The 21,709-nt window shown below is 34.9% G+C and overlaps 1 protein-coding gene across 1 annotated transcript in view; it reads left to right on the top strand.

Moving 5' to 3' along the window:
* LOC150079392 (integrin alpha-PS2-like) overlaps positions 1-21,709 on the top strand; it is a 514,720-nt gene that overhangs the window by 356,375 nt on the left and 136,636 nt on the right. Inside the window, exons 12-14 of the mRNA XM_090382299.1 lie at positions 198-295; positions 3,536-3,629; positions 18,291-18,336. Of these exons, the coding sequence (XP_090238425.1) occupies positions 198-295; positions 3,536-3,629; positions 18,291-18,336 (238 nt within the window). The remainder of the gene's footprint in view (positions 1-197; positions 296-3,535; positions 3,630-18,290; positions 18,337-21,709) is intronic.

The following is a 21,709-nucleotide window of genomic DNA, read 5'->3' as shown; positions in this document are numbered from 1 at the left end:
AATTTAGTTTCATAACATGAATTGTACTTTTGCATGAGTTTGTATTATTTCTGTAATTGATTTTCATCTTGTCACTATTTTAGACATTTTGTTGATCCTTTTTTTGGGTAGTCCCTGATTTATGTGTATATATGTATCTTTATATTAAAGCATACTGTATTAATATTATTATTTATTATTTTTTTTAATGAAAATAGATTTTGCTGTTGGTGCTCCTTATGGTGGAAAGGAAGGGAAAGGGCTTGTGTACATCTTTCATGGCAGTCGTCATGGGGTCATGGAGAAACCATCTCAGGTTAGAAATAAAGGTTAAATTTCATTTTAATATGGAAAAATTTGGATTTTTGGTTACTTGCATTTCTACACTTTTATTTGCATATTATATTTTATTTTATTATATTATATAGAATATTTAATGTTATATACACTATGCTAATCTTATGTTATATTAGCAAAAGTCAGTGATTCTGAAGAATCATCTGCTTTCCTTTTGCCCTTGAACAAGAAATTAATATTCCATGGAACTTTCACTGTTACTCTGATATACAGTAGTCCCAGTTACAGTTTATAATTCGCAGTTTTAGTTTAAATATAAATCAAAACTGCAAAACTGTAAATCAAAATTTAAATTTTTTAAAAAATATGAAAGTTTTGAATTTTGCTGATCAGTAATGAAGATAGAATAGTGCCTCCATTCTGTTCTGTCACTTTAAGGTGTTAATGTTCCTTTTACATTGCTTTTATCAGCATCTCTTGGCTCTCCTCTGCAGTAATTATTTTTGTACTTAATGGTGGCCCTAAATGGAAGTAAATTCTCAAGATTCTGAAGAAAAATGGATAAAAGTTGCCTCTCAGCCACTTAAAATCATCTTTTACTGAATTCTTAAATATCAGACAAAAAAACTGAATTCTTAGATATCAGTATGAGAGAATACAGTATACATTGGTAGGCAGTGTGGATCAGATAAACTATTTTGCTGTATGTTAAAACTACAAGTTTCTGCCATGGATAAAGGGATGGTTGAGTGGAAAAGACAGAGAACAGTTATCAATGGTCACTGCTCTTCATGGAATAATGTTATTAGTGGAGCCCTCCAGGATTCAGTGATGGACCCATTGTTTTCTATATTTATTTTTTATTATAGGCTTAATATGCCTTCATAATTATGAAGGCATATCAAGCTTAATGTCTAAATTTACAGATGATAGAATGGTTAGCAGAGTGGTTAATCAAGGTATACTACTGCAACAAGATCTAGAAAAATTAGGCAGTGGGCTGAGAAATAATTCTTGCATCATTTGCCACTACTAATGCTAGCAAATACAAGATACTGGATTCTTGCTCTTGCTCAGATTATGCACGAGGGGACAAATTCAAATTGAGGAAGGATGGTTGCAATATATGCAGAAAATGCAGTGCAGAAATTTGCTTTCAGCCAATGGGTAGTTGATTCAAATACAAATAATGCATATATCCAGTGATATATGCATTATTATACTGGATATGTGCATTAATATTTATATCTCTATGGATTCCAGTAAAACAGGCTCATTCACTCTTATGGATATTTGATTGTTAGAACAACTTCCATCTTTTGTTGTGGAGGTGAGTAGTTTGAATAAATTCAAGGAAGAACTAGACAAACTATTGGAGGGAATGGTCAGATGATGTGGTTTTTTTGGCTGGTGCTGTGTAAGCTTGCATTCTTGTATCACTTGCCACTGCTAATACTAAAACAAATGGGTTGCAAATCAGACAGAAAAAAAACAGTTTTATGTGTCAATTTTTGATAAAAAATGAGGTATTTTACAAACATTTCTTGGGTGAATTGAGATGAGGACAATACCCATAAACAAATACCATGCTAAATATTTCCTCTTGCAGTTCCAAATACATTTGGCAGAGTGTTACATAAATGTCTTGTAAGCAAACCTCCATTCTTTCCTTTTGTTATTAATTTTCCATCTTTCATTGACTGCAAATCCTATTCACAGCTTTGTTGATAATCCACAACTCTCTTCTTTCTCATTTAACAAATTTTACCCCATTTAAACAACCAGAACATCTTAATTCTTTACCACCAGCTGCCTAAATGTTAACCTTCAACTGGTTCTCCAATATAAAGGGAAGAAGACATTCAACTTTAGTCTTTCTTTCTGATAATGGTTATAAAACCACTTTGCTTATTAGATGCTTGAAGTGGTGAAACCTATATGTAGTTTCCAGAGCAAGTTTCTGCCACTATTGTCCACCTATGCACAATACTAAGTAATATAGGTTTTGATACCTTTCGTGTTTGGAGTTTTCATAAAAATAATAAAAATATAAAATAATAATGGTTATGCCACCTCTGAAACTCAGTCCTATGTTATTTCTTGAAAAAAAAAAAAGTTTTTTTTTGTTCTATATTACTTTCCGTAATACTTTGATTTCTAGGTGCAATTAGATTTCTCTGTCTTGAATAATTAATCCTAAAATGCTATTGGTACATACATACACATGACTTTTACCTTCCCCACTGAAGTTTTCTCTGGCAAATGCTAAGTATCCTTGTTCAAATCTCTTTTACCGCCGGACACTGTTTTCTTCTCTGGGTTGTTGCTTCCTTTATTTTTTGCTGAAAAGAATCTTGCCAAAATTAATAGTTTTTTCCTATTCTTAATTTAAATACAGACAGACCTCTCTTTAGCAAACTTCCATATAGTGAATTTTTTTTATATTCCCTTGGTTTTTACATTGAAAATAGTTTCTGTATAATGAAGAAATTTCGAGAGAGAGAGAGAGAGAGAGAGAGAGAGAGAGAGAGAGAGAGAGAGAGAGAGAGAGGGCTTAAAAATATGTGGAGCAAGTAATAAATACTATACATTTGAAATTAAACCAAACAGTTGAATTTAGAGAAATTAGAACTATAGAGGTTTATTAAGTTATATAAAGTTATTATCTTAGTAATTAATTGATGAGGAGATAACTATATTTACTTCTCATTTCCATTAATCACAGAAAAATAAAAACTATTTAATAAATTAAAAAAAAAATTGAATATGCCCGAGAGAGAGAGAGAGAGAGAGAGAGAGAGAGAGAGAGAGAGAGAGAGAGAGAGAGATAATCCTTATTGCCCTTCACTGCCAAAAAGCCAGGGGTTTACAGACTCCCGAAACTTCCGGGAAAATCGAACAATTATTTACAAAAAAAGGTAATTTTACAAACGAAAACATATTTTAATACAAAGGAGAGAACTCCTTACGAGAGTTAAGTCTGATTGAGCTGGCTTAGCATCGAGATAAGAGCACCAGCTCAATCAGACAGGAACAGATGCAAGGTATACATCAGTCATTGCTGATTAGTCCTACTAGTCATAATTTTTTTCTGGTAAGTCCTGTCAACAGCGAATTTGTTCAGGTCGGCGTTAAGTGCCTGGGTTTGCTTGAGCATTTGCTGAGGGAGGAATGTAATACATTGTGTACATTAACTGACTTGTTTTTTTCTTTAAATTCTAGATATAATATATATTTTTTTATTTTCTTTCACCTTTAGATAATTAGTGTAAGTGATGTTCGTGATGGGGCAATTGACACTTTTGGATTTTCTCTTTCTGGAGGATTAGATTTGGATGGTAATGAATATCCAGGTAATATAAACAATAGTTTTTTGATATATTTCATTTTCATTTAAGCTTTAAATAAAAATAAGTATATTTACAAAAGTTCAGTAGTTTTAGATTAAATTTTTTTTAACAGGTAATATTCATCTGCTTGACATAAAATGATTAATGACTGCATTGCTGTCAATCAGTAATATTTCATGGACCATTAATTTCTTAAAGTGAAGGAAGAATAGTTACTAAGAGTGATTGTTATAGACTCCTATAAATAACCAAGTCAATTCCAGTCCTCTAAAACCTTTCTTTCATATTTATTATGAAAGAAGAATTTGTTTCACCAAAAATCTATATCTCAAATGTTCCAGTATATTCTATTTAAAAAAGAATACAAAGTTAGTTTTGAATATTTCCATTCATAACTAACTTTGTTTCGCATGTATATTTTTTATGAGTGTTTATATTATATTATTTCTATTATTACAGAAGGCCAACTCGGCATTAGCTCTGCAATGGCACTAATACTATATTCAAGCCATTTGAATGGTTTGAATATAGTATTAGTATTAATAAAGGCAAAATGATACAAGAAAGTCAGGCTTATTTATCATTAGCAGTAAAAAAAAAAAATTGCCTGGTTTCATTAGTCTTAAGTTTACATAAGCTCCACTTCCACAAAGTTAGATTGAAGGTGTTCCAATAATTATTCTTGTTTTAAAACCTTAAACCTAAGGTGTTCATGTGTCACAGTTATTGTTATAATTGTTACTGCTGCTAGTGTTAAATATGAAAAGATCATGCACTTTCTTTGTCCACGAGTTTCTAAGCAAACTAGATAGAAGCAAGAGTTGAATTTAAAAAGAATTTGTTGATGTGATTGAGGAGTTCTAAGAAACAATAGTGAAATAAGATGAAACATGGGTATCTTTACAATGCATGCATGTGCGTGCGCGCACGTGTACACACACACACACACACACACACACAAAGTTGCTCCTCTAAATTGAGGTGTCCCATGTTTCTCAGGGAGAAAAAAAAAATTTAGATTGATAGGTCTAATGGTAAAGTTATGCTAGAATTATTTTTTTGGCTTGAAAGGTATCATTCATTATAAATTTATACTGCATGAATCTGATCTGTGGGCAGAAAGAATTAAAAATTGCTCGACAACAATCATTGTACAGCAGTAATTTTTGAATACTATTCCAAACGCTCTGTAACTGTCTTACATAATACTTGTTTACCTGACCCTTTTTACCCTATGATTTTAATTTTTTCCTCCCAAACTAAAGAACTCATTAAAGTGATTACAATTTTGCAGTGAAGCAGAAGCTATGGTAGCTATGACTTGCAAGAAAATAACTTTGGAGAAGCGTTTTTTAATTATAACAAGTCCTGTAACTTATATAGATTTCTGGGGGTGGGGTGGGGTGGGGGTGAAGCTAGGACATCACAATTGGTCCTAAAGCCTTCCCAGAGGCCAATGAATCATTGCTGAATATTTAGTGCTGATCAAAGTTCTCCATCCCAAGTAATGCCTGAACTTTTGTTGGGGGAGGGGACTATGGAATTAAGTTCGAAACCTTTCCCAGGGACAAACAGAACATATGCTGAAAACTTGTTGTTAATTTGACTTTACCTTATCAAATAATACCCAAAAAATATTTTCATTTTTATATATAGATGACTTCAGATATGTATGAAAAAAAAAAAAAAAAAAAAAAAAAAATCAAAATTTGCATTACAGTAAAACCCTCGCTAATCTGGAGTAAATCTGGTGAGGTCATCTGGAATAAGCAATAATCTGGATTAGTGAAGTACAAGATAGCCCTAAAAGACAAAAAAAATTTAGAACACAAATAAATGGAAAATGTAATGATATAGGTTAGTGCTGATGAAAATAGTTTAAAAAAATCCATTGATAGATGGATAAATGTATTGTCTTTTATCTTTTTATAAATTTATCATTTGGCACTGGCATCGCATGCCAATGACACTTGCTCATTGTTATGACCAATGTGCCATTAAAAACCAAATCAAACCAAATCATTGTTATGAACACCATTTAAATACAGCTTCTTCCAGCAACACTTCTTTTCACTTTTTTAAAGGTCTGTCTATTTGATAGACTGCTTTTATCACTACTCAAATCGAATTTTAAAGAAAATATCTTTATAGATTCTTTTTGTTTTTTAATATCTAACACAGCCTGTTGGCCAATACCAAATTATTCAGCAATTTTTTATTTCCAGGAACACCATTTTCAAGTTGTTCTATCACTTGGAGCTTGTTAATGATAGTTAAAAAGTAAAATGTTTTCTTTTTATTTCACTTTTTAATTATTTAGAACCCATAAGTATATAAAATTTGTTAACTTATGTACATATGTATATATGTATAAAGAAGTACTCAAATGAAACAATATAAGCGATAACATTCATCCGACTCGGAATCAACAATGATACTGAACAACATTTTTTTTTTTTTTTTTAAATGAAAACCCCAAACATGAGAGGTATTAGAACCTATATTAACTAGTACTGTGCTTGGGTTGGAGGTTGAGAAGACGAAAGAAGAAATTTATTGACATTAGGCTTGAATTTCTGTAGGCTGTAATTTTCAGGAAATACATATGAAGGATGGGTGTTCCAAAAAAATGGCAGTTGAATGAACAAACGAGGAAGATGAAAAGTTGGTTTTGTGAGTGTGAAGTTGGACAGTAAATGGATGTTGGCTGGTGGTGGCATGTGTTCGGACTGTTTTGAAAGAGGGAGTGGGAATTATAGAAGCCAAATCAGAACAGTGCCCATGGAAGTATCTGTAGAAAAGGCATGCAGCAGAAACAGTACATCTAAGAGACAGCGAGTGGAGAGACTCTGTTAGAGATAAGTCATTAATTAACCTAATTGCCCTCTTTTGAATGGAATCTAGAACCCTGAGAGAGGTTTTGGGGGCACTGCCCCAGATGAGGGAACAATATTCCATGGTAGGGCGGATTTGTGATTTGTACAGAGTGAACAGCTGTTTGGAAGAAAAGTAACGTCAAGAGTGAAAGAGAAAATCAAGTTTTTTAGATGCAGAGAAGCAATATTTGTAATGTGCTTGTGCCAAGAGAGATTAGAAATCATGGTAATCCTCAAAATAGATATATCATCTTGCCTAGAAATTGGAGTGTCACCAAAGATAAGCATAGGAGCAAAAGTATCCTTTTTTGTGAGATATAAGACAAGACTGAGTTTTAGAAGGATTGAAATCAACAAAGTTGGCTTTGTCCCTCTGGAGAATTACCTGGAGATTGGAATTGGTAGTGGATACATGAGAAGTTTAAGCTGATTGAGCAGAGCAAGGATTTTTCAAACTGGGAAGTGGAATGCAATGTGTTATCATTGGCAAAACTATGGATAGGATTTCCAGTCAATGGAAGAAGGTCATTAATATACAAGAGGAAAAGAATGGGGGAAAGAACTGAACTTGGGGGGGGGGCTTCAGTATTAGTGGAGAAGTTAGAAGACAGAGAGCCATCTACCATAACCCTCAGTGAGCGTTCAGAGAGAAAACTGGATAACCAATTACAAAAAACAGTTGGCAAACCATAAGATGGAAGCTTGTTTAGAAGACCTTTATGCCAAACACGATTGAAAGCCTTTGAGATGTCAAGAGCAACTGCTTGTGTTTCACTAAACGTTTTCATTGAATTTGTCCATAAATGAGTAACATAAGCCAGAATATCACCAGTGGATCAACACTGACGGAATCCATACTGGCGATCGTTGATCAGACAGAAGGTTTCTAGGTAGTTTAAGAGTTGGCGGTTAATTGATTTCTCCATTACTTTAGAAAAAGTAGAAGTAATTACAATGGGAAGATAATTGGATGGGAGGGATTTGTCACCCCTTTTTTGGAACTGGCTGGATACGAGCAAATTTCCAAGCAGAAGGAAAAACACCTTTGGAATAAGAAAGTGAAAAAAGGCGTCAAAGAACAGGAATAAATTCAGGAGTGCAGGTTTTGAGAACAAGTGGAGAAATACCATCACGACCTGGAGCTTTCTTATCATCAAGATTGCTGAAAATCCTTCTGACATCCTTTTGACAGAAGACCACAGGACGCATTGAATGGAGTGTGCTAGGAATGGTGGGAAGTGTTTTACCAAGCTCATTATTACATGAGTTGGAAAAAAAAATGGGATGCTAGCAGGTAAACTTTATTCTTGGCTAAAGTGATAAAAGAACCAGCTGGTTTTGACAGAGGTGGGAGCAGAGATGGGCAAAAGTTGCGGCCAATAGCTTTGGCAAGAGACCAGAATGCTCGGCTACCATTAGGGCAAGAAGCAAGTTTTCTACTCTTAGCCTGTTCAAAATCGAGTTTGGACTGATTAATAACTGCTTTTCAATTGTTGCGAGCTTTGGTGTAAGCAGAAAATGAAACTGAAGAATCGGAAACAAGCCATTTATGATATGCAACATTCTTCTCCTGAATGGCATTTAGCACATTTATTGGAAAATTAAGGTTTAGATAAAGGATGAGATTTTAAAGTGGAGTATGGGATAAAGGATTCCATTCCTACAAGAATAATTTCATTGACACGATCTGAGCAAACGTTGACATCAGAAGTTTTGAAAAATAGTCTGACCAAGGAAAAGAAATCTCGCAGGTCATCCGATTTTGCATTCTTGTAATGCCAAACAACACTAGGTTGAGAATATCATTGAGAGAAAGGCTCCATTGGAGAAGAGACAATCACCATGTTGTGATCTGAGGTGCCTAAAGCACCACTCACTTCGACCGTGTACTTAGAAGGGTTGTTTGGGAGAAAAAGATCAAGTGTGTTGGCTATATGGTTAGGATTGTCTGGTATTCTTGAAGGTAAATGAACAATCTGTGTAAGGTCATTAGTAACTGCAAAAGCCTCAGCATCTCGACCAGCTGGGTTGGTGTGACTAGAAAACGGAAGCCAGCTGGAGTTGTTGTGAACATTAAAATCACCGAGGAAAATTACCTCTCTGTTAGGAAAGGTGGACTGGAGAAATTCAAGTTGCAAAGAGAGGAAGTTGAAGAGCTTCAATTGATTAGTGGAGTTTGGAGAACGTTAGAGAGAACAGATAAATTTGACAGAATGAGGTAGAGAGATTTTAAGCCAGAGAAGATCGAAAAGAGGAGATTCCAAATTACCAAGTCTCTGAACAGAGAATATCGTAACGGACATGCACAAGTACAACCTTTGAGGCAAAAGGAATCATATAGTGAATAATTTGGGCAACTGAGATGAGCAGTGGTTGAATCAACTAATAACTGAGATTCTATCAGAAAAAGCACATTGGGTTTGGCAGACTGCAAGTGGATATGGACATCGTTGAGATTAGAATTGAGACCATGTATATTTGTGAAATTAATTGGGAAGTGTTTGGGAGATTTAGATCTTTTTGCAGATAAGCTTGTTCTATTAGTTTTACAATTCATGGTGTATTCAATAATAAGAAAAAGTGGATGGGACATGCTGTATGAAGTAATGAAATTTTTGGATATGGCATCCACATGGTAAGAATATACCCAGATCCTTGACATAACGTGGGCTCAACGATGCCCCTCGCATACACACTACTCGGACTCCCTCCAGTCACTATCTGGCAAAGTAGAGGTAGCAAGATTATACACTAGCTGATCTGGAAGCCTCCTAAAGAGTTAGCAATAGGTTTGGTCCAGTGTACTAACTAGTGGCCGGCCTGCAAATACCGTTTTAGAGCTGTACCCTTGAAATGTAAGGAAGATTGGATCTTGCCATGATGTCCATCATAACCTGAAAAGTCATCAGTCATACTGCATGATGGAAGAGATGGGGAAGGGTTGACTGGAACTTAGCTCTAGACACTAAACACGGGTTTCACCACTTCAAGCCTGCAATAAGCAAAGTGGTGATATTGCAGTGGTTGATGAGAATCATCTACCACCTAGTATTGCCTGGTAACACAGAGGGGCGGCATTCCTCCATGTGGTGTGGACTCCACACCTCGACCCCTGCTTACGTTCGTTCACACCTGGATGATCACCCACAGTGTGCTTGTGCATGGAGGTTATACCTAGGATTACTAACAGTCTCACCATTGTGAAAGTGCAAGCAGAGGATTTGGCTGTCACAGACCATCTGGACTTCACCCAAATTAAGTCCACTTGACTTGAGTTCACCTGAATATCAGTTCCATCTGTGTTTTAGATTCCTAGGTTGCAAGTACAGCTTATCTGGCATATCTGAAAGAATGTCTGTGTCAACCTCAAGGACCATTCAAGTCAATGTAATATATGTTCCGTCTCTCTCTCTCTCTCTCTCTCTCTCTCTCTCTGCACAGTCAATCAGTGCACAGTGAGAGTTACTCAACTGCCTTTCTAAATCCCGTCTTTAAATGTACTCAACTGTGAACATAATTTTTCATATTTCAATCCAGATTGTCAGACATTTGGACAAAATTTCAGACAATATTTTTTGAAAATATTTTTAATGGTTGCTGAGTTGCTACCTATGGACATACAGATAGAAAATAGTGAATGCAGTATGTTAGAATGCAATATGTGCTTGATGAATCTGATTTTTACCGAGCGAGTGCTGCTTGCTTGGTAAAAATCAAACAGATGGTAGGTGTTATCGGTCTGTAGAAGAAGTCGAGAACGATATTGATTGACAGGTAGGCGTGGCAAACAATGTGCTGATTGGTGCATGAACACAACACATAATAACATCGGTTTAGTATCACTCAGAAGCACTAATGGTAACTTGCCTTAATGAACGCTTTGAATAATGGTGAAAAAAGGTCAGGTTACCTCCGCTTGAATCCCATGGGAGCTTGAACCCCTCCCAAAATGGAGGGGTAACCTAACCTTTTTTCTTTATAATCATGGGTGGACTAGCGCATAAATTGTTCATTAACAAAATATTCATTTTTTATTACTGTACTTTTATTTTTTAAGACACTCGTGCGGATACACATGTATCATAACGTCAATCAACACCTCAATAGCTATTCACTATATATATATAAAGAATCTTTCTTTCTTTTTCTATTATTTCCTAACCTAACGTTTAAGGTTAGTCACAAAATATAAGGAAACCTTTTATATTATTTCCTAACCTACCATTTAAGGTCAGGTTACGAAGTATAATGAAAAATAAAGAAACCTTTCCCTTTTTTCGTAACCAAGCCTAAATCAACAATATAGTAAAAATACTGATAAACTCCAAAAATCTGCTTTTAATAGTGAAAAAAGAACATAAAAATGAACAGAATGAAACTTTTATTAATTTAGTTTTCATCAAATCAGCCAACATTTTATTTTCCTTACAAATTTCTTCCATCTTTTAAAGATTCATCACAAAACTATTATGCATCGTTCTTGACTCATAAATACAATGCTAATTTTTAATAGCATTAAAATGCCAACAAATGACTGCACATGACTTGTCATCTGTTGCGCCCACCACCAATCATTTCATTGTTTGCCACGCGATAAGTGTTTGCCTTTTTATTTACCTAATTGTTATTTTATATTGTACTTTATACGTAGTCTTATAGTTATTGTTACGCTGGTTATTTTTAATTTAAATAAAAAGTTTTTGTAGATTACTACTTAATGTACGTAAAACCGTTATTTCGTTCGAATCTTGCAGCCATTATTTTTGTATAGAGTAGTAGGGAATTCAAATTTTTAATTGTGGTAACTAGGCAGCTCTAACATATAATTATATAATTATATATATAATTATATGTTAGATAATTATATAATTATCTAACATATAATTATATATAACATATAATTTAATTATAAATGCATCACTGCATTTAGGATTCTATGAGATAGCGTTAGTATTGACAATTAATTAATTAAATTTAGTGATCTTATTAATTTAAAATATCATGCCCCAGACTAGAGCAGCAAAGCAACGGGCACAAAGTGGCAGGAGTGCTGTGACTCGGGGAGAACTGTGGGGGGAAATCCTCCAATGCATCGCAGCCTAAAAAAATGTGCAACTTGTGAAATGTTTGCCAAACTCTCTGGAACAGAACATGATCTAGCCAAGGAGGATGTCTTTGTGTTTGCCAGGTGCAGAGTGTCTAGAAATTAGGCATCAACTCAGCATTCTACTGGGCTTCTATGAGAGCTTGAAGTGTAGGGTAGATGCCCTCGAAGAAATTAATGAGGGGCCCGTCAAGCTCTCAGCTGCACAACTCAATGCCAGAGATCACTCCTGGGCATCAGGCAACACAGCGGCAATCTCCAAGGCAGAATGCACTGGTCCCAAAGGAACTAGTTATTGTTGGTGACTCTATTGTCAGGGAGATGGGGAATATATTGTGTAAAAAGGATAGATGGAACAGGACCAGAGTATGTCTGCCAGGGGCAAAAGTTGATGACGTTGTAAAGCATATATCATCTTTTAAGGGTACAAAGGGTGATATTGTTGTACACATTGGCACCAATGACATTAAGAGTAGGAGATCTGCAGATTTACTTAACAAGTACAGGTCAATGTTGCAAAAAAGTCGCGAGTTAGGGTTAAATTTGAAAGTGTCTGCAATTCTGCCCAGACACGAAAGGAGGGAGTACATGATGAGAGCCTTGTCAACCAATTCAGCCCTGGAGGGAATGTGCAAGACTCAAGGGGTAGAATTTTTTTCAGCATGGTCTGTGCTTGTTAACAGGAGAGACTGCTTCTACAGGGATGGGATACACTTAAATAGAAAGGGTGCAAGAATATTTGCTGATGCTATCGAGGCAGTGTTAGGTGGGTAGGAAAACTGCTAGATTGGGGGAGATTCACAGACTAAAAGGTTAAAAGTAGCCACAGGCAGAGGTGAAAGTGATTTTTGCACAACTTCTATTAAAATAAGTAGCGACCTGGAGCGAGGGGTGCTGGGGGTTTCAGGGACTGATGGCAGTCATCGTGAAACAGGTGGGTATTTGGGATGTGTCAGGGTAACTAGGAATAGGAATAGGTGCATGTATGCTTGCATGTTACCGATGCTAGAAGTATAGTAAATAAATTTGATGAATTTGAAGTGTTGGTCAAGACATCAAAGGCGGATATTGTTGGGATAGCAGAGACGTGGTGTCATACAGATATAAGGAATGCAGAACTGGAATTTGGGGAGTACAGAAAGGATAGACAGGATAGGAAGGGAGGGGGTGTTATGCTGTTAATTAATAAAAACATAAAATCAAAAGAAGTGCATCCAGTTGATATAGATGAACAGTGCACTGTTGAGTCAGTTTGGTGTGACATAAGCACTTTGAAAGCAAAAGTAAGAGTAGGAGTGTGTCATAGGGCTAATGACTCAAATGAGTACAGTGAACAATTGTACAGAGAAATAGTGGGCTAGTAGTTATTTGTTGTTATTTGGTTTTTAGGAGCATTAGCAACTAAGGCCATATTGCTCCAGGATATGCGGTGGTCATTCCCTGACCTTTCCGCATCCTTCGTATTTGGTGGGCTAGTAAATCAGAATGTCTTATAATGGGGGATTTTAACTTCCCAGATATTGACTGGAACTTGTGGGTTGGTCACTCACACACTAGTAAGACTTCTGTGGATTTATTGGATGATTGTTTTCTGCAGCAGCATGTTCGAGAGGCAACCAGAGAGGGTAATTCTCTTGATCTGGTTATCAGCAGTGGACATTCGAGTATTAAGAATTTGCAGATAAAGGAACCACTAGGTGGCAGTGATCACAGTGTACTGATGTGGGATTTACTTAAAGATATAATTACCATCAGGGGTAAAGGAAAGGGTTTTTGCTTCCATAAAGGTGAGTACAGTGGTCTCAGACAGTTTTTAAATTCTGTACAGTGGGATCAACTGACAATATTACCAACAGCAAATTCTAAGTAGGAAGCATTCAAGGAATTAATCGTGGAAGCTACTAAAAGTTTCATACCTATTCAGAAATATTGTTCAAAGTTTAGGCCTAAATGGTTATCAAATGAACTAATGAGACTCGTGACAGAGAAGAAAAATGCATGGGATGCATATAAATTATCAAGTGACTCAGAAGCCTATGGCAGATATAAGTTAGTCTGTAATCAAGTCACAAAGGAGGTTAGGCAGGCGAAGGCAGATTACGAGAAATCTTTGGCAAAAGATGCTAAGAAAAACAGCAAGGATTTCTTTACTTATATAAACTCTAAAAGGAAGGGGATGAATCTGATTGGTCGACTTGATATCGATGGTTCGACTGTTGATGATCCTGCTCAGATAGCAAACAAACTGGATGAGTATTTTGCATCTACATTCACACATGAGGAGTTATTAAGGTTTGAAAATGGCAGAAGGTTATCAAATTGTAGTAGGGTGCTTAATGATTTTGTAATAACTGAGAGCAAAGTGGAGGAGAAATTGTTGAAGTTAAACATAAGAAAGGCACCTGGGGTGGATGGGATCTATCCAGTTATATTAAAGGAGATGGCAAAGCAACAATAAGCAAACCCTTAGCCGTAATTATGGGAGCATCCTTGGACTCAGTGGAGGTCCCCACGGACTGGAGATGTGCAAATGTATCCCCAATTCACAAAGGGGATCGAAGGGTGACATGAGTAAGTACAGACCAGTTAGTTTAACTTCTGTTCCGAGTAAAATAATGGAGTCACTGGTTAAAGATGCATTGCAGGATCATCTAGACAAGACTGCAGCAATAATTCAGACACAGCATGGGTTTGTGAAGGGAAAGTCTTGTCTGACAAATTTGATAGGATATTATGATGTGGTTACAAAGGAACTGGATGCAAAAAATAATTTTGATATTATATATTTGGATTTCAGGAAAGCTTTTTACACTGTTGCGCATGGAAGACTATTGTACAAATTGGAGCAGAATGGTATTAAGGGTAAGTTGCTACAATGGATAAAAGGATGATTGAGTGGGAGAAGACAGAGAGTGGTAATTAATGGGTGCTGCTCTTCGTGGACTAATGTTATTGGTGGAGTCCCACAGGGTTCGGTGTTGGGTCCTCTGTTGTTTTGTATATTTATCAATGATATTGATGAAGGTATATCAGGCTTAGTGTCGAAGTTTGCAGATGATACAAAGGTTGGCAAGGTTGTTAATAACAGTAATGGCAGTGTGCTATTGCAACAGGATCTAGATAATTTGGGCAGATGGGCTAAGAAGTGGCAACTGAATTTAACCTTGACAAATGCAAGGACTGCATATGGGTAGAAGTAACCCCAGAGAAACGTACCAACTGTGTGGTACTACACTTAAGGTGGTGGAAAATGAAAAAGACCTGGGAGTAATTATGCAGTCAAATATGATGTTTTCTGAACAATGCAGACAGGCTGCCACGGCAGGTCGTGGGGTTTTGTCAATGATATATAGGAATTTTGCTAGCAGGGAAAAGGGGATGATTGTTCCTCTGTATAAGGCATTGGTCAGCCACGCCTTGAGTACTGCGTACAGGTCTGGAGGCCTCATTTTAGGAAGGATGTAGATTTGCTTGAGCGTGTACAGAGAAGGGCAACAAGATTGGTGAGGCGAATGAAGGAATCCTCTTACCAAGAGAGGCTTAAGTTCTGCAAATTGCAGTGCCAAGAGACTAGGCACCTGCACGGTGATCTGATTGAGGTGTATAAGGCCTTGAATGGGTTGAGCACGCTGAATTCTGATGTGATCCTTCCAATTGTTCAGATTACGAACCTAAGGGTGGCATAAATTCAAATTAAGAAAAGACAGATGTAGAATAGATGTGCGGAAATTTGCCTTTAGCCAGCGGGTGGTTAATTGCTGGAACAAACTTCCATCTGTCGTTGTGGAAGTTGATAGGTTAAATAAATTTAAGGAGGAACTGGACAGGCATTTGGAGGGAATGGTGTAATTTTTATTTTTATTTTTTTTTTTTTGGTTGATGCTGCATAAGCTCATACACTTGCTTTCTTGCATCACACGCCACTACTACTACTACCACCTGTCAATCAGTATATCCTTCTCAATTTTGGCTCCAGACTGATAACACCTACCATCTGTTTACCGAGCGAGCAGCGTTAAGAGTCCGGTGTCAGGAAACTAATTTTCCATGTAAGTTATCCGACATTTCTCGTCGTTCTCGTGTTGGCTTTCTTTATCTTAGCCAAAGAATCCAATGAAGTTTCTTATGTATTTTATTAGTGCTCAGTGTCTTATTATGCTGGATTGTGTTGAGAACCTTGTGCAAGGTGAAGTATAAAAGCAGCAGCCATTTATGTCTTTTTACTTGCTAAGCATGTTCTCAAACTCTAAAAGAAAGGGCATATTCATAAGGGGAGTATTTATATTAAAGAAAAAAGTCTTAATCTAAGTGGTTAAGTGATAATTGCACTGCAACATTTAAAAGCATGTAAAGTGGCTGAAAATAAATATTTCTCTTTTATCATTTTTCATCCTGGTATTGTTTTCACCGTGCTTTCATGGGATGATTTTTCACAAACACCTTTTAGAGGTTTATAAAAATGGCTACATCTTAATATTTCTCATTCATTTTTTTATGCTCAGTAATGTTATAATTACTATAAAAATAAAATATATTCATAATGGCAACAGTTATTTACCTTTTAGAGGTTTATAAAAATGGCTACATCTTAATATTTCTCATTCATTTTTTTATGCTCAGTAATGTTATAATTACTATAAAAATAAAATATATTCATAATGGCAACAGTTATTTATTTTTAAAATTAGAGTTTATGGCCTGGTTGTCATTTTATCTAATTTTTTATCAGCATATAATGTTATATAATGAAGATATTTCTCATTAAAAGTTCAGTACAACAAATTATTTTCCAAGGCATATATAATAAAATGTACTGGTTTACAATGAAAGAAAAACTATTTGCAAATTGTGGATGGTTAATTCAGGAAACACTAATTTGATTTATCAGTTGTCTAAAACTCAGGTGGCAAATGCACCATATATTGTAATTGTAGCTAAAGAAGGAATGAAGAAATGCAAATAGTACTTGGTTAAATCAAAAATGAAAATCTTGAAAGATGTAGCAAATGAACTTGATGTTATCTCTACCTTGTGCTTTTTGAATGATCATGTTCAAATCCAGAAAGTTTTTTTTTTTTTTTTTTTTTGTACAGAAGGGTATGCTACCAACTTTTTTATTTTAAAAAAATCATGTGGTATGTAATGATGAATTTATATACTAGTGCTTTCTTTAATTTAATTTTTATATAAGGTAAAAAAGTTTTGTTTTTTTTTTCCACAAAAGTATTAGAAAAAAGGACTAGAACTGGTAATCTAATTGAACTATAGTGAAACTTGAAATCTAATATTTTAGATTGCATTAAAACTGAATTTTCTACTTGTGTGTGAAGAATGATGTCAAACTTCAAAAACAGAACCATATATCAGTATGAGATGAAAATTAACAGTAAGAAATAGCTACTGTACTGTATTTCTTAACGTATGATGTATCGGTATTTTATTTGTACTAAGTATTTTATTTTATAAGAAAATATGCTTTCAAAAAGGATAATTTCTGTACAAATGTACTTACTTTTGTAATACTTACATAGAATAAAGTGTCTGTACCTATTTCAAAAATTTTCTAATACATGCGACACCAGACAAAAAAGTTGGTGACAAAAAATTATGGGGGTTGGTGTTGTTGATGTTATTTAGGAGCATTAGTAACTAAGGCCATATTGCTCCGGGGATATGCGGTGGTCATTCCCTGACCTTTCCGCATCCTCCGTATTTGGTGGTCATGGGTTCGAACCCCGGTTTAATCAAGAAGCGTGTGCTATGCACTGCTGCTCCTGCCCACCTGGCTACAGAGGCACCAAAAAAAAAAAAAAAAAATTATGGTATTTAGGGCATATAACAGATTGTACATGTGTTTGCTTATAGCACTGAAATTAGTGTATAAGTCCAACCCATTTACAGCTATACTAGCTATGACTGAAGAAGCAAGGGTTTCCACTCCAAAGATGGAATGTAGGAAAGATGTTAGTGAGTGAATGGCAAAAAGGAGTGATAGCATTTGGCAGGTCTAAAGGACCTGCCAAATACTATCACTACTTTGTTAAAGAACTAGCTGATTTTGTGTAAAAGTGGGCGCTACTAACTACTTCAGTATGTTTCAAAAGTGCTGAAGAACATATATGAACAAATAATGGTTCTTTTAAAGTAATTTTAGGCAGTATTCATTAGAACAAAATTTTCATACAATGAAATGGTTCATTTCCCCTGAGAAGTTTGTTGCATTGGGATTTTAATGAATATTTGTTCAAAAAAGTCACTTTAAATATAAGCAGATTTTTGTTCTTATTCTCAGTGTAATTTTTTATCATGTATAAGCCCAATTAATTGGCTATAAACCTTTCAGATTTTTTTGCACTTGCACAGCTTATTATCAGAGTCATAAATTGTCATGATAAAGATATACCTATAGAAACAAACCTCTTCCCAGCCCAAAAATGAATTAAATTATGAGAAAATTAAATTTGCTCTGTAAGATTGATTTCCTCATTCATTTTCTGTATTTTTTAGTACAGAATGAATGTTGTATTAACAACTTTTTTATTAAAAAAAGAAAAAAAACCTTTTTACTCTATTTTCATGATTGCACTTGTAATTATGCTGTATTTTTGTAGTTAAATTTATTGTGTGTGTGTGTTTTAATTATGGTCACATTTAATTATGGTCTTACTTTTTTTACTTCTTCAGATCTACTCATTGGAGCATATAACTCAGATCGGGCAGTCTTCTTAAAGTAGGTTTAATTTTATTTCTTCCATGTCGCATTTTGCTACCTTAACTCTCTTCTTTTAATGTACATACATTTTATCAATCTATATAAACTGGTTTTATCTGTCTAATTCATCGAAGTCACAATGTAAGAGGTAACCATTAAGGTTTCATCATGTAGAATTTACCATGAGTATAAGATAACGAAATTATAGCTGTGCCACTAGTATTTAAATCATAAAAACAAGAAAAGAAAAATAATATCTTTAATTCCTTTAAATATTATTTCCCTTGACAAATCCAATGATATTTTATGTGTGTATGGTGAACCCTCTATTCTCAAATTGTTATAATTGAGAAGAGTTATTCAGTTTAAGTGCCAAGCAGTTAAGGCAATATTGTGCTCAAAATTGCCAAAATAATAGCTTTAATTTAATAACAACAGCATAAATATATACAGCTTTATGTACAGAATGTAAACTCTATCTTGTTAAGAATTTGCAAGGAATATCTTACTATTAGCCTTATGAAGGCCTTTAAATATTATCATTAAAATAAATGAAAAAGTTAAAAGCAGTAAATATTTTTCAGTAAATTATCTGCTCCCCCTCATGTGTGCAGTCTCAGCAAGAGGACGAATGCCATTCATGTTCAGCTTCCTCAATCCATTCAGGAAGTTTAATTCTAATTGTCCATTACAAATTCTTTAGATAATTTTGCTTGATAGTCACTGTTTTTACTACCATACTGAGAATATTGTGATATTCTTGAGCTTCCAATAGACACTTTCACTAGAGATAGTTAAAGAACAATGAAAAAATCTGTACCTGATAATCTACAGATTTAGGAAAATCTCACTTTAGCTTCCTGGACTAACCTCTAACTTGGTAATTCCATTTTTCCATTTGAATGCCTATATATATATATATAGGAAACAACCTAAAATGTAATGAACAGTTCCAAAGAACGGCATCCATGAGGTAAAATAATATAAAATTATAAAATAACTCTATATTTCATTTGTAATTCTTGAAATATTAGCAGATACTAGTTTCTTAACTAGTTATTATTAGTATTAATAGTGGCAAATGATGCAAGAAAGCAAGCTTATACAGCATCAAAAAAAATAAATAAATAACCATCAAAAGAACTTCCCATATCACCTATCTATCCACAACAAGGGCTGCCAGTTGTTGCTTGAAAACATAGACTTCTGTAGCTGCTGCAAGCAGATAAGTTTTCCTTGAAATTTTATCGTATTTTTGATTAATTAAGGTGTTAATTTGTGTTTTACAAATAGATTAATAGGCTTAGTAGTGTTTGTTAGCTTATTTTTTAAATTTAGCTAGTGACTTTGTAAGTTACAACTCGCTTCTCGTACTGCTATCGTATCGGTGTTTTGCTGAGAATATCATAGCGTAACTGGTACTGCAGAAGAATAGTAGGGTTTTAATTGTAATAAATAAGCATTTTTATTTTCTCTCTTTTTTTTTTTTTTTTTTTTTTTTTAGTTCTTTATTTTAAAAAAAAAAAAAATTTTCTGTTTATACTCCGGCACGACAACCAAATCAGTAGAGTTTACAATAAATTGTCGATACAAATATTTATCGTATTTAGTAGTCACGGGCTTGAACCCCGGTCCACTCAAGGAATGCATGCTATGCACTCTCGCTCCTGACCACTGGGCTACGTCAGGCCTTCTGTTACCATCCCTAACCCTTTTTCGTATTACTAACTTGCCTCTAATACTACATGGCTCCAATTTGTACAGCAGTCTTTTACATGGATCAGTGTAAAAAGATTTTTTGAAATCTAAGTATATGATTTCAAAATTATTTTTTGCCTCCAGTTCCTTGAGATTGGCCAAAGAAGATTGACCCTTAAGATATCCATGCTGTGACTGCAGTACAAATGCATTCCTTTCTAGATGGTCCTGCATTACTTCTTTAACCAGTAACTCCATTATTTTTCCTGGAACAGAAGTCAAGCTAATTGGTCTGTAATTTCTCATGTCACCCTTTGATCCATCTTTGTGAATTCAGGATACATTTGTATATCTCCAGTCCATGGAGACCTCCCCTTAATCCAAGAATTCTCTCATAATTATGACTAAAAGTGTGCTTATCTCTTTTGCTGCCGTAATATAATTGGATGGAATCCCATTCACCCAGGTATCTTTTTAATGCTTAGCTTAAACAATTTCTCTTCCACCTTCCTCTCATCCCCATCCCTGAAAAATTACTGATGTGTGAATGTAGATACAAAATGTCTATTCAATTTTCAGCAACCTGAGTAGTGCCATTAACAGTTGAATCATTTGTACAGATTGGACCAAAACATCAAACCATTGATACTGAATGGACCAATTTGATTCATTCCCTTCCTTCTACTGTTTACATAATTAAATAAAACTAATTGCAACTAGGCATACTATTTTAAGAGTTTAAGATTCTATATCTATATAATATCGGTGTAGTTACTCCATAGACAACTCTTAAAGAAAAACTACAGTAGTAGAGTGACAGGCATCATTTCATCTGTATCTCATATTGTGCTCATCTTTCACGAGTTGCCCACGTATTTCACTACCTTGAATAAGTAACGCTTCACTAATAGAGAAGACTATTGTTACTTATTCTCTGTGGTGCCCACCAAGAATAAGTAACAGTGGTGGGCACCACAGTTTATCATGCTGATTTCAGAAATGTAAATTTTTCTACTGTACCGTTTTTTTCACAAATCACTTAAGTTGATGTCATGAGTTATATTATTGAATGCATTAAGTTAGGAGTAAATGCTGGGAATCTGTAAACTAAATCTTCACACATTGGCAACACTTGCCTTCAGTCATTTGTTTCTTGACCTTGAGAGCTCGATGCAGCAGTGTTTATCAGTGTGAGCTCAGTTTAATTTTGAGGTTACTGTGTCAAAATTTTGCTGAAAAGTGAATAAAATATCTTCACAGAAGTGTTTAAACAATCCAAACTCATTTTTTTTATATTTGTGAAAGTAATGTAGTCCTTACGCAAAGGCGTAATAATGCAAAATTTGTAAAAAAATGTGTAATGTGCTTATTTTGGAGTGAAACTCAGTGACCAATAGAAACAGGGAGCTCTGTATAAATTCAAACCTGTGTTGAAGCATTGAGATTCTGGAAAAATGGTAAAAAGAAGGCCTTGACATTTGCAATTCCCACGATTTTGTGGGAGCCTGCAAGCCACTGTGATAATTGGTACTTTTGCTTAGTTAATGTAGAGGGATATAACACAAAGAGTAAGTTGGGCATTGTGCATTCTAATATTCCATCTGCCATTAGGTCAGTCCCACATGGAAATAACCTGTTGATTCCGCCTTCTCCATTTATATTGGAGAATGTGGTAGCAGGGAGTGCTGAAAGT

This window comes from Mastigoproctus giganteus, chromosome 10 (genome assembly GCF_048544385.1).
Source record: "Mastigoproctus giganteus isolate SK-2022 chromosome 10, ASM4854438v1, whole genome shotgun sequence".
NCBI classification, from domain to species: domain Eukaryota; kingdom Metazoa; phylum Arthropoda; class Arachnida; order Uropygi; family Thelyphonidae; genus Mastigoproctus; species Mastigoproctus giganteus.
This window is presented reverse-complemented; position numbering and strand designations above follow the sequence as displayed.